Source organism: Poecile atricapillus, chromosome 12, assembly GCF_030490865.1.
Source record: "Poecile atricapillus isolate bPoeAtr1 chromosome 12, bPoeAtr1.hap1, whole genome shotgun sequence".
Classification (NCBI taxonomy): Eukaryota; Metazoa; Chordata; class Aves; order Passeriformes; family Paridae; genus Poecile; species Poecile atricapillus.
In genome coordinates this window covers 16,187,318-16,203,419 of record NC_081260.1, presented here as the reverse complement: position 1 = coordinate 16,203,419, position 16,102 = coordinate 16,187,318, and the positions used below count along the sequence as shown (strand labels likewise).

The following is a 16,102-nucleotide window of genomic DNA, read 5'->3' as shown; positions in this document are numbered from 1 at the left end:
TGGTTGAGATCAAAGTTGGAAAAGTTGCTCACAGAAAAAGTATTTAGAACTGCTGTAAGTGGAATCTTAAAAGTATCTTTGTGTGCCTTTCTGAACTGCTACTGCTAAAAATTCTGTATAAAACCTCTGCAATATGTAGGATTACATAGGTAGGAATTACTTCATAAAATATAGGGAAAAATTATTCAATACAAATGTTTAAAAATTTACATTCATGTCTTCAGTATGCATTTTGGAATGCATTTTGGCAATTCTAATTGATGAGACCTAGTTTAAGAAAATATAGGAAAATTCAATAATCAGGGCACAGGATGTTTAATTACGTTGGTGTGCATTTCTATTTGTTTCTAATGTAGAGGATCTATTGGTAAAATGAATGCCCATTTTGTGGTCTGTTATGCAGAAAATGTTTAATCCAGTGTTTGATTTACTCTGTTAAATCTTCTTTATTGAATGTGCTTATTCATCCATGCAGAATTGGGTATGCTGCTTTCTGTTAATATGACATTGCAATTAAATAGCTAAAGAGAAAAACATGGCAAGACATTTTCTCAAGGCCCATGAAATTCTCATAAAAATTATTCATACTTACATATTTCACTTCTACATTTGCTGATACTAAAACTGCAAACTACAGAGAAATATTTTGGAGTTGTGTGGGACTGACAAACCTTGCAGTTAAAGATCCTGAATAATCATTTTTGTTGAATAAAAAGTACTAAGGAGGATTTCTGGTCCAGTGGATAATGACTGTCATCACGAAATAGGATTGCACTGATTGCATCTTATGAATGAAGCTAACAGGAACTCACAGCACCAAACAACAGCATTTTGTGGTGGGATAAATACTTAAGCACTTGAGAAACAGTAAGACATTGACAGTGAAATAGCTCTGCTCCAGTGCAGTCCTAGAAATATATTAAACAGTAACAAAAGGGTTTCGTGATGATGATAGACTTTCCTGAGTGTGCCTTCCCTCAGTAGGAAAAGGATGTGCAAGGGGAGTTTGTCTTATGTCATCTAACCAATATAGTGATGCTTTGTTCCTCAGCACAAGACATTTAGGTCAGGGATGATCCAGCATTGTGAGAATTCTGCTGCTGTATTTCTTTTACATGTTAAAAAGTAGAAACAACAGCTCCATCCGTGGAATTGCATGGGAGCTGCACAATGGAAGTTTTACTCAAAATCTCTATGGGACAGTTGGAAACATAAATATAATAAACATAAGACTTAAGTCTTTTTCTATCTGAATTCCTAACTCCTCATTTTCTCTGTTACATATTTATCAGCACAGTAAACAAGAGCTGATGTTTAAATCTCTGTTTTTTGTTCTTGCCTGGTTGGATGTTTCCTGCTAGACTGTTTTCTGTGCTGCACTCTGCTCCAGCACGTCTGGCAGTACCACAGGGGTAATGTGGCCTCTGGTTTCCATTAGTCACTTTTTACTATTTTCACTATTCTTTTGCTATGGGAACAAGGAGCTTGTAAGAAGGTGTTAACAGGCTGCTAGCTGGTTTATTGTTATTATTGATTTAAAGTGCTAAGACTTTAATATAATCATACACAATGAATAATATTAAGAGATTAGTTTAAAGCCATATAAGCCATTAAATGCAAAACAAAAAGAAAAACTTTCCAGAATTTTCCAGCATATTCTGGCACAGGTGTTCTGTGCTGGGTTATTTTGCCTACTTGCTGTATCTGGCTTTTTCAAATCTGTGGTTTTAGTCCTGCTGCTCTTACACTCAGACTGGTGTTATGGGAGGGGCAACTCTGAAGCAGGAGATTCTGGATTTTATCCCTAATTCCACTTCTCTTTCTTTGTAAGATGAAGGAAGAGGCTGAGCAAGACTAAAGTGTGACTTTGGGCTTCAGAGGGAAAGAAAGTTTATGAATTAGTTGAGAAAAATAGAAGGCGTTTTGCATGCAGAGAATGTAGTACAGTCAAATACCTATCTGTTAATTAACAAGAAAGGAAATAAAATTAATGGCTGATAAACTTTCTAACTAACACTAATAACTTTCTTTTTAAACTTGTGTTCAACGTGCTGGTTAAAGGAAAAAATATTGCAATTTGGGGGTAAGGGAACTTTTTTAAAATAACGATGAAAATATTTTCTTGGATATATTAATAAGGAGCGGTGAGCAACAAGGTTGAAAAAACAGCAGAAATTGTTTTGGAAACAGTGAATATGTAGAGGAAATAACAATAGTGAAATCTGTTGTTTCTGAGAAAATGGTCATCCAAGAAATTTCAGCGGAGTTCGCAGAACCACAAGATGGTTTGTGTTGGAAGGGACCTTAAAGCCCATCCAGTGCCACGGCAGGGACACCTCCCACCGTCCCAGGCTGCTCCAAGCCCCATCCAACCTTGGGCACTGCCAGGGATCCAGGGGCAGCCACAGCTGCTCTGGGCACCTGTGCCAGGGCCTGCCCACCCTCCCAGGGAAGAATTTAGTAATTTCTTCTTCAAATCGACCCGAAAGTGATACGAAAACACGCATGCTTGCCTTGAAGCGATTTTCGTTTGGCTTAGTAGGTGCAATGCTGCTACTAACTAATATAAGTGCCGCTAATGTAACTGTAGTTCAGATTTATTGATGGATGTAGGTGCTCGTGTAAGTTGTTTTATGTATGTATGTATGTATGTATGTGTGTATGTTCCCTGCTGCATCCCGCACCATTCCTGCGTGGCAGGTCAGGGCTCGTTCTGTGGATGAGCAGGGCAGCAGAGGGGAGGGGAAGGATGCTAAGACCGAGGGGTGGCGGGTTGCAAGGGGACGAAGCCAGGACATCACCGGGCTCTCCCGCAGCGCTCCACGCCCTCAGGCGGGGCCGCCGCTCCGTCCCGAGCGCTCCGCTCCCTCACGCGGGGCCGCCGCTCCGTCCCGAGCTTTCCGCTCCCTCAGGCGGGGCCGCCGCACCCCCCCGCAGCGCTCCGCTCCCTCGGCCGGGGCCGCCTGTCAGTCCCGAGCGCTCCGCTCCCTCAGGCGGGGCCACCGCTCCCTCCCGCAGCGCTCCGCTCCCTCAGGCGGGGCCGCCTGTCAGTCCCGAGCGCTCCGCTCCCTCGGCCGGGGCCGCCTGTCAGTCCCGAGCGCTCCGCTCCCTCGGCCGGGGCCACCGCACCCTCCCGCAGCGCTCCGCTCCCTCAGGCGGGGCCGCCGCTCCCGCTGCCGCCGGAACCCCCGCAGCCGCTCCCGCCCTTTCCGCCGGCGGCGCGCGCGTGACGGCGCCTCCCAAGATGGCGGACAACCTGCCCACAGAGTTCGATGTGGTGGTGGTGGGCACCGGTACGGGGCGGGGCGGGCACGGGGGGCAGCGCCGGCCCTGGTAGGGGTCGCAGCTCGAAGGGGCGGCGGAGGGACGCGGGTCCCCGGCTGAGGGGAGGCAGCGGCGTCTGGGGAGGGCGGGCAGGGTGTGCGAGTGGTTGCTGAGGTACCTGCGGGGATGTGTCCGTGACACCGGCGGGGACATTTCCCCCCAGCGTCCCGGGCACTCGTAGCGCACTGTGGGGCTGCTGGCGATTAAATGGCCAGATTTGCTTAGAAATGGAGTTATCAGGGAGGGCCGTGTGCGGCTGGCCCTGAGTGGGTTTTGCCATGACACCCGCCCTGTGACCGGCCACAAACCTCCTGCCCCACAGCTGAGATCGGGGGCTCCTTTGGTGCCTCGGAAAGCCTTGTGTGACTGACCCTGCCTCCCCTGCCAGCCCTTATTCCAGAGATACCATCCTGCTCGGCAGGTTTGCTTTTGTGCAAGGAAAACAGCTCTGAAGAGCTGAAATTCTGTCTCGTTGCAGTATATGTGCTATAGGCTGATAATATATTTTTCATTATATCCTGCAATGCAAATAGTTTTAAGTCTTTAAAGTCATTTTTCTAATCTCTGTGCCTGCTTTATAAATAACACAAAACTTTTTGAGTCTTTCCCGTTAAAGCACACTTCTCTGTCTATGAATGATTGCATGTACCAGACACTTAATTCTAATCTTTCTGCACTTTCTGTATCCTGTACAAGTTCATCCTGCTCAGGTGAATAATGATGGAGACCTGGAGTGTCTCACTGTAACTTACCACAATGTAACTACAAGAGAAATTTTTTAATCCTTCTTCAGAGCTAAGATTCTCGGTGCTTGTGTATCAAAATAGTCTTGAAATATTGGAATAGATTTCTGTTTGTAGAACCCAATGACAGTGACCTGCTTCAGATTGGTCTTGATAAGCCCCCTACCTTAAATTTAGTGTTGAGCTCTAGTCTTAAAATGCATCACTGTTTATAAGTCCCAAATTTACAGTCAGATTTTGTTTGCCTTAACAAAGAGCTCAGGGTGTTGTTTTGAGCACAAACGGGAAGGCACTTCTAAATGTTACTATTTTCCATGTGAAATTAGTAACTCTGTTTTTGGAGTTCACTGATCTGTTAAATTAGGTATATGGGATTTAAGATTTCTAGCAATTTGGAATAGAATGAATGAGCTCCTTAAAGAAATTGCTGATTCCAGTGTTCAGCAGAAAAAAAGCAATCCCCATACAATGTATGTATAATTGTTTAAAAGATTTCTGATTTATATCTGGAGTTTTCAAGTAATTATAAAACCATACTGCCCCTGTTGTTTTGACCAAAATTCTGCTAAAAATGCAAAATTTAAGTTCTTGAGCAAATTGAGATATTCCTTCTGTGTCTCAACCCTGTTCTGTGGAGTGGTATGTAGTAATGAATCTGACATTTTCATATGTGCTCATATTTTAGAACATTTTGAGTGTGTGAGAAGGTTGGTTGATAATGAGAAGCTGAAGAATCAAACTGTAAGGGTGAAATATTAAACATTGTGTAACTTCTGCGATTTTTGGGGGTTCATTCTTTACTGCCATGATGTAAATAATGTTCATGCAGCCAATGCAGAAACTCAGAGGTTTATTAAAATGATATTACTGTTAAGCTATTTACTATTCTAGTCACAAAGGGAACAGGGACTACCTGTGCCAGAGAGAGCAGGTCATGTGCACTCATCAGACCCAATCTTCCCTGCTTCGGAGTGTGTGATATTGGAGCTTTGATGTTGCAGGAGGGAAGTTCTCTAAGCTAAATTCTCAGAGCTAAATTCTCAGAGCTAAATTCTCTGAAATATTGCTGTATTTGGGGGTATTGATTTGTATTCAAGGATACCTTTTTGTCCACCTGTAAAGAGTACTGCTATAAGTAATGCCAAGATTCTCAGAATTCTGCACTTTGAGAGATTTTTTGTCTTTGTATTCCTTTGCACTAAGAACATACATAAGTGGTGATTAACACTGGTGACTGACTGAGGGTTTTTTAATATGTATTAAATTTCTCAGTATGGAAGATTGTTCAGAGTAGACTTTTCATCTGCCTTCTATTTGGGAAGTGACTTCTGAGGGAATATTTTAGCCTAGTCTTCAACTCTCTGGTTTCTAATGCTGTCATAGGTGCTGAGTGCACCTATGAATATCTGATTGTCATACCATAATAACTAGAATGTTTGTGTGTAATGGTATTTTTAATGCATAGTAGTAATTGTATTAATTTCTGCATGTGTGGCCTTTTCCTGGTTTTATAACTTGTGCATCTATTAAATATAGTAATTAGACTGAGTGGTGACGTAAGATTTGAATTTGTTTTTATTTCAGGCTCATTTAACTGTTTCCCTGTAGTAAGTTTAGTGTGAATGGAACCTCAACTAAATTTTAGTTATCAGTGCTTCAGTTAATGTCTAGGTTCAATTAATTCATCAATATTGCTGTGGGAAATTTTCTTTTAGAAGAAATTCCTTTTCCTTAACTCAGATATTTTCTTGCATGAGTAAGCTAAAGCAAGGTGGATGTGGGTACAAAAATACTCATTCTCATGGGTATGTCAGCTGAAGTTTCACTACTATCATGGAATTTACATCCACAGTTTTAAAGAAAACTGGATTATCCCATGGCATGAAACTGGTGAGCATATCTTAAGGTTTTTTGATGGCCAACACAATATGAGAAAGCTGTTATGACATTGTTTTGTTGCTCTACTTCCTTGAAGTCACTCTTCCCTCCCTGTCTCCTCCAGTCTCTCATATCCCTGCTTTTTGAACACTGTGCTTGAGTTGTCCATCAACCAGGCAGGAGTGGGTTTGTTAGATGGTTCCTGGCCAAAGCAGATACTCTCCCAGATCATCAGTCCTCAGAGCAGATCTGCTATTTGGGAAGGTCTCTTCTCTCTGATTTTTATTGGTCTGAAAGCAGAACTGGGGGTCAGTGGCAGACCTTTTGTCTTCAGACAGTTGTCGAGTAGGAAACTTCACGGGCAAAACATTCAGCAGTGTTGAGTTTAGGGCAGAAACCCCTGCAAGTGCCAAGATTTGCACCTTTGTGGCTGTGCAGAGTGGTGTGGATACAGGTGCAGGGTCATGTTTACCTTGGCATTTCTTCAGTGAATTGGATTGTATTCAGGCTTGACTTCTTGTCTCTGACACTCCCCAAGACCTCTGTTAACTGCTGGGAAAGTTGTAACGGATATGGCTCTTTGAAAGGTGTTGTATTCACAAGTTTGTCTGCCAGTAATTCTAATTTTTTTTCTAAAAAGGAGTTATTCTTTATAAAAGCAGTCACAGTAAATATTCTAGTTCTATGCAATTTTCTTTCCATTCTGGTTTTCAGTGGTTATAAATAACACATGAAATGACTTTCAAGGTAGAAAGCAGGAATCCATTTTGAAATATTCTATAAAATAAAGAGTGATTTATGGTTTCATATGATTTTGGCTGAAAGCACTCGGGCTTTGCCAGGTCATCAAAGTCCTGTCAGGAGAATCTATTATTTATTGTTCGATATGCTGGGAGTGGTGTAAGTACTTTATGTTTATCTTATGTAAGTGTAGTGTGTTAGGAAAAATCACTCCCAGATGCTAACACAGTTTTTAAAATATACCTCACAAAACTAACCCAAATATTACAGATGTGAATTTTAAAGTAAATACTGAGGATTGGTATAAAAAGCAATAATTCCTCATAGTTTTATTGTTGCAGTGTATTTTTAGAATGTGACGAAAATATTTCCTAATACATCTTCTGGGCTGATATTTTGGTTATGTTATCTTATATAACTGCACAGTCTTCAGTTTATATCAACAGCTGTTTAGAGTTGATGAAAGCTCAATGGAAAACCAGCTGAAGATGGATATTTTTTGATGTCAGTGGTCATTGTCACTGTGGTGGACTAACACAGTGGCACTGACTTGCAGTGTTGATGTCTGGGAGGAAATAGACTCGAGTTTTTATAATCATTTGTAGATAAGTCATTGCCTGTCCATTTAAATGTCAAACAAAATGAACAGTGACTCACAGTCCTGTCCCATCTCCTCTCTGTCTGTGTCCCCCTCTCATTTTTTCAGTATTCTCTACATGTAAATGTACCTTTATCTTCTTTACTGATTATTTTAACCTGACTGAAATGGAGGGGTTGTGTTCTAGCCTGGCTTCCACTCTGAGTTTTGGGGTGTAGCAGAAGTGCTGTTGTAGCTGCCTGGGAGGTTTAGGCTTCCGCTGGTATCTCAGGCAAGTTTCTTTCCCAGATACCGTGCAATGTCGCTGGCTGCTCTTGTGGGAAACTCACTGTTCTGTGAACTCTTTGTTGTCCTTCTCAGCCTGTTTGTGTTGTGCAGCTTTTCCAGATTATATTGCTGATCTTACAGAATCAGAGCCTGTAGGACTCCTGTGACTCTACTGTGAAAAATACAGAGTAGGTCATCTGCATATCAAGGTGAAAAACTCCTTTAGAAAAAGGCTTAGTAAGGTGCTTTGAGGTTCCAGTCTGAATGAGGAGCAGTGGAAAGCCAGGTTTGTGTATCCCAGTAGGAAGTGTGGTTCCAGTGCCTGGAGAATGGCAGAGAGCTGTGGGTTCAGTGCTGCTGCGGGAGCTGCTCTCTGGGGCTCTGTCTGTGAGAGAGCCCTGCAGGTACCCAGGGAACCACTGCTAAGGCAGGAGGAGAAACTTCCTAAATACCCTTTCATGAAATGTTTAAAAATGTATAAGGAGCAAGGAGAGCAAGCTCTTTTCCCGTGGGGAAGCAGAAAAGGAACTGAAAGTATTAGAAGGCTCGAGTGAAAATAAAACTCAGTGTGTGTCTTGCTATACAGATCGTTCCATTCAAGTGCTTTGCTTTATTTGCTGCTATTGCTTTAAACCAAAGATTAGACTTGGAGCTGTAGTATGTGCTCAACACTGTTCAGAGAGCACTGCTTGGTGTGAGTATAATTTTTAGTAAGAAGTTAAAATTTTATTTCAAGCCTAAGTGCCTGTATTTCTTTTCTAAATAATGTTCATTTATACCAACTGTGAGATTGAATGGTTTTCATTGCCAAGTTCCTCTCATGAGACACAGACAACTGTATGAAATTACAGTGTAGGAGAAGAAACTTTTTACTTGTGACTTCTTTCTTGACCAGTACCATGTTCTTACTTTTCTTAGTGGGTTGGCATTTCTGTGCCATACTCTGTAATGCAGAAGTATTTTCTGATAATACTGCTCTATATGAGCAAATATTAAAATGAATCAACTGAATCATCTTTAACTTAAAATGTTATATACAAGAAGTATTTTCATTTACAGTAGAATTATGAAATGCTTTTAGATTTTCACATATACCAAAAGCCCACTGTAAGTATTTTGCAGTAAGCTCCTCCAGAGTCAGCTGGTGTTCTCTACTTAGAAGTTCAGATGCAAACAAAATGTATTGCTGCTGGTCAACTGTCTGACTCCAGAAGATTGTTTTGAAATTGTCTATGTTCCAACATCTTTATATATTTCCCTTCAACATTTTATATTATGAAAAAGCCACTTGTGATTTATTTAGTAGATGGAGTGAAGCAAATTAAACATTTAAGGCTTTTCAAGATGAATCTCGTGTAATTCAGTAAAAACTTGCCTGGATGACTGTGAAACAGTTTGCAGCGAGCAGCTCGGGAACCAAGATGCTCCCACAGATCTGAAGCTGTTTAGTTTAGAAATTGCTCAGGGCAGTGACTGTGCCCTTCTCAAGGCACTGCAAGAGGCAGTGCAGCACTAGAGTATCAAGTACAGCTGCTAAGCAGGAGACACAATGTGTAAGCCTCAAATTAATTTTTTGATTGCACTGAGGTGAATTATAAGTTTTCATTATTTTGTACGACTTCAGAAATTAATCGTTTTTTAAAACTGAAGGGAGAAAAAAGTTCTCCAACTTAGCGGTTATCTCAAACTTCAATTTTATTGTATTGGAACTAAAAATAGAATTGGTTTTTGGATAAAAAAATAATGTGTGGCTGATTCAACAGTGTTCTTGAAAATGAGAGGATGGCTGATTTTGTTTCGTAGGGAAGCTCCAAAAACTGATGTAATGGAGATTATCTTGGTCAGAGGTTGCTGGAAGCAACCAGATGCAGTCTTCAAGGTCAGCTTGCAGCAGCCGCCTCTGTGCGATGGATTGGGCTGAAGCTGCCTGTTGTGTGTCTGAGAAAGCCGGGATGGGGACGGGGCTCAGGCAGAGGCTGTGAGCGCTGCCTGTTGTGTGTCTGAGAAAGCCGGGATGGGGACGGGGCTCAGGCAGAGGCTGTGAGCGCTGCCTGTTGTGTGTCCCAGGGGGCTGGGATGGGGACGGGGCTCAGGCAGAGGCTGTGAGCGCTGCCTGTTGTGTGTCTGAGAAAGCCGGGATGGGGACGGGGCTCAGGCAGAGGCTGTGAGCGCTGCCTGTTGTGTGTCTGAGAAAGCCGGGATGGGGACGGGGCTCAGGCAGAGGCTGTGAGCGCTGCCTGTTGTGTGTCTGAGAGGGCTGGGATGGAGACGGGGCTCAGGCAGAGGCTGTGAGCGCTGCCTGTTGTGTGTCCCAGAGGGCTGGGATGGGGACGGGGCTCAGGCAGAGGCTGTGAGCGCTGCCTGTTGTGTGTCCCAGGGGGCTGGGATGGGGACGGGGCTCAGGCAGAGGCTGTGAGCGCTGCCTGTTGTGTGTCCCAGGGGGCTGGGATGGGGACGGGGCTCAGGCAGAGGCTGTGAGCGCTGCCAGCGGGGCTGTGCTGCTGAACCGCCCTGCTCAGCGCTGAGCTGCTGGGTGCTGCCTGCTGGGCAGCCTCCTTCTGCCTGCAGTGCTTCCCAGGGCCTGGTACAGAAACATTGCTACAAGCCTCCCTTTCTTCCAAGCGCTGAAGTGGCCATGCCACCAAGTTCATTACTTTAATTAGAGCTAATTGTTACAATTCAGTCTGCTTGCCGCTTTGTTTCTTTCCAACGGGAAGCCAAAGGCAGGATGACTAGCCTGCAGTCAGCATTATCCCTGCAGCAACACTAGGAACGCTCCCAAGTTGGTTCACTGTGACTTTGCAGAATGTTCCAGTGAGGCAGTGAATGCATTGCCTGCTGGATGAGTGGGTGCCAAGTACAACCTATGTAATTCTGCCTGGAAAAACACGTTAGTAATCCAGACATCATTGATGAGTAAAATTGCTAATTTTGTACTTAGATCTGTGTGCAGATGGAATGTCCTACCTAACTGAAATTTTAAATTCATGTTTTCTTGAGAGGCCAGAAAGGCTGATTTAATAGAGCATCTGATAAATGGAAGGTTAGTAAATGGAGAAAGAAGGCAATGGCTTTCAGGAATGGTGATAGAGATATTTCAGATACAATAAATGGGAGCTGTGTCTCATAGTAACTAATATGTGTGCTAACATAGTAGGAAATTATTGGTTATTATTAATTGTACTAGAGGCAATGATGATTCAGTAATTTGATTGCCGAGTTTGATAGTACAGTCTTAGAAATTTTTAATGATGATCTAAAAGGAGATGTAGATTCTTGTTTCAGTTTTGGTGTTCTTGGTGATCTGCGTTACTGGATCCAAGTCATCAGTCAACTGTCTGTTCACAGACATTAAATATCAGGAGTGATACATGTCCTTAATCCTTTAAGCTGGCCTGACCAGCAGCTGACTGATCCCCAAGAGGGATGAGTAGCAGAAAGTGTTGGAATGATCCTTCATGAGGAAAATAGCCCAGAGATATCCAGGTTTATTTACTCATTAGGCATAGGGAAAACTTTAGAATCCAGAGTGTGCCCTGCCTTGTAGTGAGGATCTGAACACATTTCAAAATCTGAATATAATCCATTTTAGGGCTTTTGAGAAATCAGAGTTCAGAATAAAAAAAGCTGTTTCCAAGTAGTAACAGTTTCTAAAAATACATATTTCTCTGTTACTGAATTATCTGAAGGGGACCTATTTTGCACAACTCTCTGAGCATCCTGAGGGGGACAGTTCAGCTTTCCATGCCATCATTTCATAAATTGCCATTTCTCTAAGCAGTCTTTTCCAAGTTAGTTTTTTTTCCTAGATAGAGGAGGACAATGTATAACTATATTGTAATTGTCCAGAACCTTCTTTCTTGGAAAAGACATTTTCAGTAACCACCATGCAATGCAGGTCACATGTAGGAGTAACTTGCATTTGACAAAGCTGCCTCTTTTCCCTGTGCCCTTGTTTTTGCTGGAGAAGAGAATTCAGAAGCTGGTGCCATGGGACAGCCTTACTTATTTCTTGGATTTCCTGAGATATTGTCACCCAAGAGCAGAGGGTGTCTCGTTGTGGCAGGGTGTTGGGAGCCTCTCCAAAAGCTGGGATGTGCCAGCCTCGCCTTCCGGCCATGTTCCTGCTCTTACTGCTGGGTATGTAGGGGGCCACAGTGTCTTAGAAGCACAGGGTTGGTGTGGAAAATTGATGCCAGCTTTCAAGAGAGGGGAAGCTAATTCAGGGAACAATTTCATCCAAGGTTAATGGAAGAACAGACCTCCAACACAGTATCAATTGGATCAAGCTTAAAGCAATCAGTTATGCCCTGGTAGCTATAACTCGGCCCAGGTCAGCCAGGCAGCACTGGTGATGTTTTACAACATTTTCTCAGTGGCTTTTATCAATAAGGAAGGAGAAACAAGTTTCTCAATTCCATTTCTAGAGTAATACTCTCTGTGCCCCAATGAGGGAAAGAAAAGCTTTTTTGGGAACTCCAAACAAAGGGTAGTTGTAGATTCTATTCCAGATAGTTTATAGAGGGAGCAAAATGAACCATATATATAAACATGGGAGGACAGCTGAGTGTGGAGCTCTCACATAATGGCTGTGTGCAGCCAGGGTCTCATGTCAGTCCTCAAGTGTGTGCTGCACTTACGTATTTTCTCCTTGTCTCTTTGGTCACAGTGGTCTCTGTTTAGAGATCTTGCTTCCAAAAATTCAACTCAGAAAACTTTTGGCCTTCCTAGGCTGTGAAAGAAACATCCCAGGAACTGCTGCAACTGTTCATCCCTCCACTGCCCCTGGAGGTTAATTCTGTGTTAAACCTTCACTTGCTGTGGAAGGTCAGCAGTGCAAAACTATTTTCACTTTTTCTGCTTTATCAATTCAGAGAAGGATTTTTTTTTTTTTTTAAATCCGTCAAAAAAGTAATCGTTAAAACCAGAAGATTTGCAGGGAGGTGGTAGCTATTTTCCTAGAAAATTTGTCATGCCTGTCTTAAACTTCTTTCTTTGTATTGATACAAGCATTTGTACTTTTGGACATCACCATAGAACTGCTCTCCCAAAAACCGACTTTGAAATTTGATTTAGAAGGAGGTCAGGAGGGGCAGGAGATGATGAGGGCAGAGGTTGCACCTCTTTATTTTGATTATTGTGTTTGCCTTTGCTGGTTTGAAGAGTTGGTGAAACAGTGGTCTGGTGTGCCCAGCTCTCAGGGGATGTCTAGTCTTTTCTAGACTGCAAGGTTTTATCTGTTGGTAAAGGCACTGTTCCATCTAAGGAACAGACAGCATGGGCCTGGAGTTCTGCTGGGGATGATGTTTGTCATGGAGTGAGCCAGAGCAGATTGTGCCCTTCCACAGCTGCTTTTTCCCCTTCCAGTTCTGTCTCTGCAGTTGCACCACTGCAGCTGCTTCTGGTGCTGCTGGAAATCAGATCAGCCAAACACTTCTTTAATCTCATCTCTTAATTGAATACGTGGCCTAAGTGTCTCCTAATACCACTCCCTAGAGTTTTAATTGCTGTTCCTGAATTACTTGCTTAAACAGCCAACAGATCATTGAAAAAGAGATTTGAGAGAAGTTAGCACCACAGAGCTTAGCTGGTGAGCTGTTCTGCTTTTCTGAACCTGCTCCAGAATCCAAGACATTTAACTGGGCATGTGAAATCTGGTGAGTGGGAGCAGACATTACAGAACAGCCCCATTTATTTATTGAGCTCCAGTGGCATCCTGTGCCATTCCAAGCATGTATTGCTGGTAGAGATAGCACAGCCTTTTGGTGTGCTTTTTTGCTCTGTATTTTTTCTAAATATAGTGAAAGCATACTGATTTGGTAGAGTGTAATTGCATAACGTGGGAGATTTTGATAGGGATACCACTCTAAGAACAATCACAGTCTTTCTGTTCATTTTGAAGTGAACAAAAATACACAAAATTGCCCTCAGGTAATACCTGTCTGCATTACCAAGAGTGTGGTTACAGAGCACCCCACTAAGCTTTGGGTGTCACTGTGCTGGCAGTTGTTCAATCTGGTTATGATAGCAGGGTATGGAGAGAAGATGCTGGTGCCAAGCTTTAACTCAGTAGTGTTTGCAAGTGGTATGTACTATAAAGTTATTAAAAAAATAAAAACAAGTGGCATTTAAGAGGGTCAGCAAAATGTTAAAGAGCACAAAATAGTGTTCATTATTTTAGTAACATGAGACTGTTAAAAATTTCAGTGGCTCACATTGCAACATTTCTCTTTTAAGTTGACTGCTTCTGACCAAGTTCTACCATTATTGCAATTTTTAATATATCATGGCATGCTAAGTTCTAAAAACTGCACGTGTCATTTCAGGTTTGCCTGAGTCCATTATTGCAGCAGCATGTGCCAGAAGTGGCCAGAGAGTTCTTCATGTGGATTCGTAAGTTACTCCAGTAATTTCCCTTTTTCAGAGCTAAACTGACTGGAAGGGTTTCTGTGTCTCTGACAGTGTGGGCTGCAGGACTCCTCTCTTCATCTGGCACCAAGTAATGTTGTGTTTCTGTCTCTGCCTTATTTTGGGGGTGTTATTTCCATCAATAGAGCAGGCAGTTTTTGGAAGCTAGCTCAGGGATTTGGAACATCAGTGCTGTGGTGAAAGATGCTGTGATGGCTCTTTCTTTGCTACAGGCAGGAATGGCTACAGGTTTAGTGCCTGTGATTCTCATTCCTGACAGTAATTATCCCATTCTCTTTGGTAAGAATGACTTGTGTTATTTCAGTTTTTTGTTTTCAAAGTCTCTGATAAATAGTATTGGCCACTGGAGTTTGATTCTGTTAGCTATGCCTGTTTTTAGCTATGGTGAATATCACCTTTTAACAATGTGAATTGTCCCCTTCATTAATATCAGAATTATGAATTCAAATTTTTCTCAATGTATAAAGAAACAAGATTTGGGATTACTGAAATAGCTGTTAGATGTGCTACTTTGATTAATCTGTTGTTCCCTACAAAGGACCCAGTTAAGTCAGGCACCAGGTATTGCAAACATATATGCATAAAGTCTTTGTTTATAGTTTACTTGCTCTCATTACCTTGTGTACCTTATTTTATTACTTTTAATCTCCAGCCATGTTTGCATTTATCATAATATACTGCATAGGTGATTATGGGAGATAGTTTTGAAGTGGCCTATTATAAAATACTGAGTTCTGAGTTTGATTTATAAAAACTGTCCAAGCATTGCCATCAGCAGTAGCTAATCTTATTCAAAATAGTCACTTCACTGCAGTGTTGCCATAAATTGCTGTAGACTGATTTTAAACTGAAGTTAGCTTCTGCCAACTAGTAATTGAAGGAGCTCTATTTCTCTGTGCCAGCTATCTGTCTCAATAAACGTAAAATCTGTGGTTCTTCTCAGAGAGCTACATTTACTGTAGATATTAATGAGCTGTTGACATGTGAAATTTCAAGGATATTTGTTAAATGATTTAGAAAAGTAATTTGCAATTTAAAATGTGGAGATTGGCACTTAGTTTAAATTTGAAGGTGCTGGAAAAAGGTAGATCAAGACTAAAAGTGGATTACTTGAAGTGAATATGCTTCCTGTACTAATTGTACACGTGCAAAGGACTTTCTCTATCCACTTGGTCAAGTTTCTGCTTTTGGTCCTTTGTTTATTTGCATCATTTAATTCTGTATCTGTAGTTAGGCACCAGTTTGGAGGATGAGGCAGTTAGGGGTGATGCATGTTTAGCTACATTTTGTATTTGATACAATTTGAACACAGCATTTGAAGGCTGCAGTTTTATTGTGTACATCCTTGCTCATTGGCTTATTTATCTTTCTACATAGAATTTAATTCAAAGGCAAAGGAGAGTCAAGATGCAGAATGTTAACTTCTTTTCTGTGAGAAGTAGAGCAAACTGGGCATGTCTTGCTTCTTGACACCTTTTACCTTCCTTATTTTTTGACTATACTTTGCCTGTAGAGCACTTGAGTTTTCTTTGTGTCCAAAATTCTTTTATTTGAGCATCCGAGAGTATACTGGGACTTATTCCTGTACCTCCCTGGTCCAAGATCCCTGCTTTTGTAGTTTGTCCCACTTCATGCTAGACAGTTTGTCTCACTTTTTTTTCAGAACTTGTAAAATATATGTAATAGACCCTGTGTCTTCATACAGCCCTCTTTGGATCTTTAACTGCTGTGAAGTGAGGGAGCTGTGGGAATACAGCAGCCAGAGAGCAAAACAGGTGCTTCTCTAATCAGATCAATGTCTTGCAAGAAAAATAAAGAAATTATTTCATTTCAATAAGGAAAACTAAGCAAAAAATTGTTAATTTTGGTATCTTATGAGCTCTTTTGAAAATGTCCTTTTTCGGTTTATTTTGGTTTAGGATACAATCTCACAGCAAAGAGAGAGTAAAACACGGTCTCAGCTGGGCTGTGATAATTCTCTTTGGTCATGTTCACATCCCAGGATATAATGTGGTGTAGCACAAGTGGCTGCCACTGTCACCCACCCTTTGTGCTGAAGGATCTCAGGAGCTGTTTGGGTTAAACCCCTCCTCCTGAAAGCCAGGCAACTCCTAAACACATC

The 16,102-nt window shown here is 42.0% G+C and overlaps 1 protein-coding gene across 1 annotated transcript in view; it reads left to right on the top strand.

Moving 5' to 3' along the window:
* The first annotated feature begins 3,217 nt into the window (after positions 1 to 3,217).
* The window catches only part of CHM (CHM Rab escort protein), a 54,017-nt gene continuing 41,132 nt past the window's right edge, over positions 3,218 to 16,102 (top strand). Inside the window, exons 1-2 of the mRNA XM_058847962.1 lie at positions 3,218 to 3,293; positions 13,878 to 13,944. Coding sequence (XP_058703945.1) covers positions 3,245 to 3,293; positions 13,878 to 13,944 — 116 coding nt within the window. The 5' untranslated portion in view covers positions 3,218 to 3,244. The remainder of the gene's footprint in view (positions 3,294 to 13,877; positions 13,945 to 16,102) is intronic.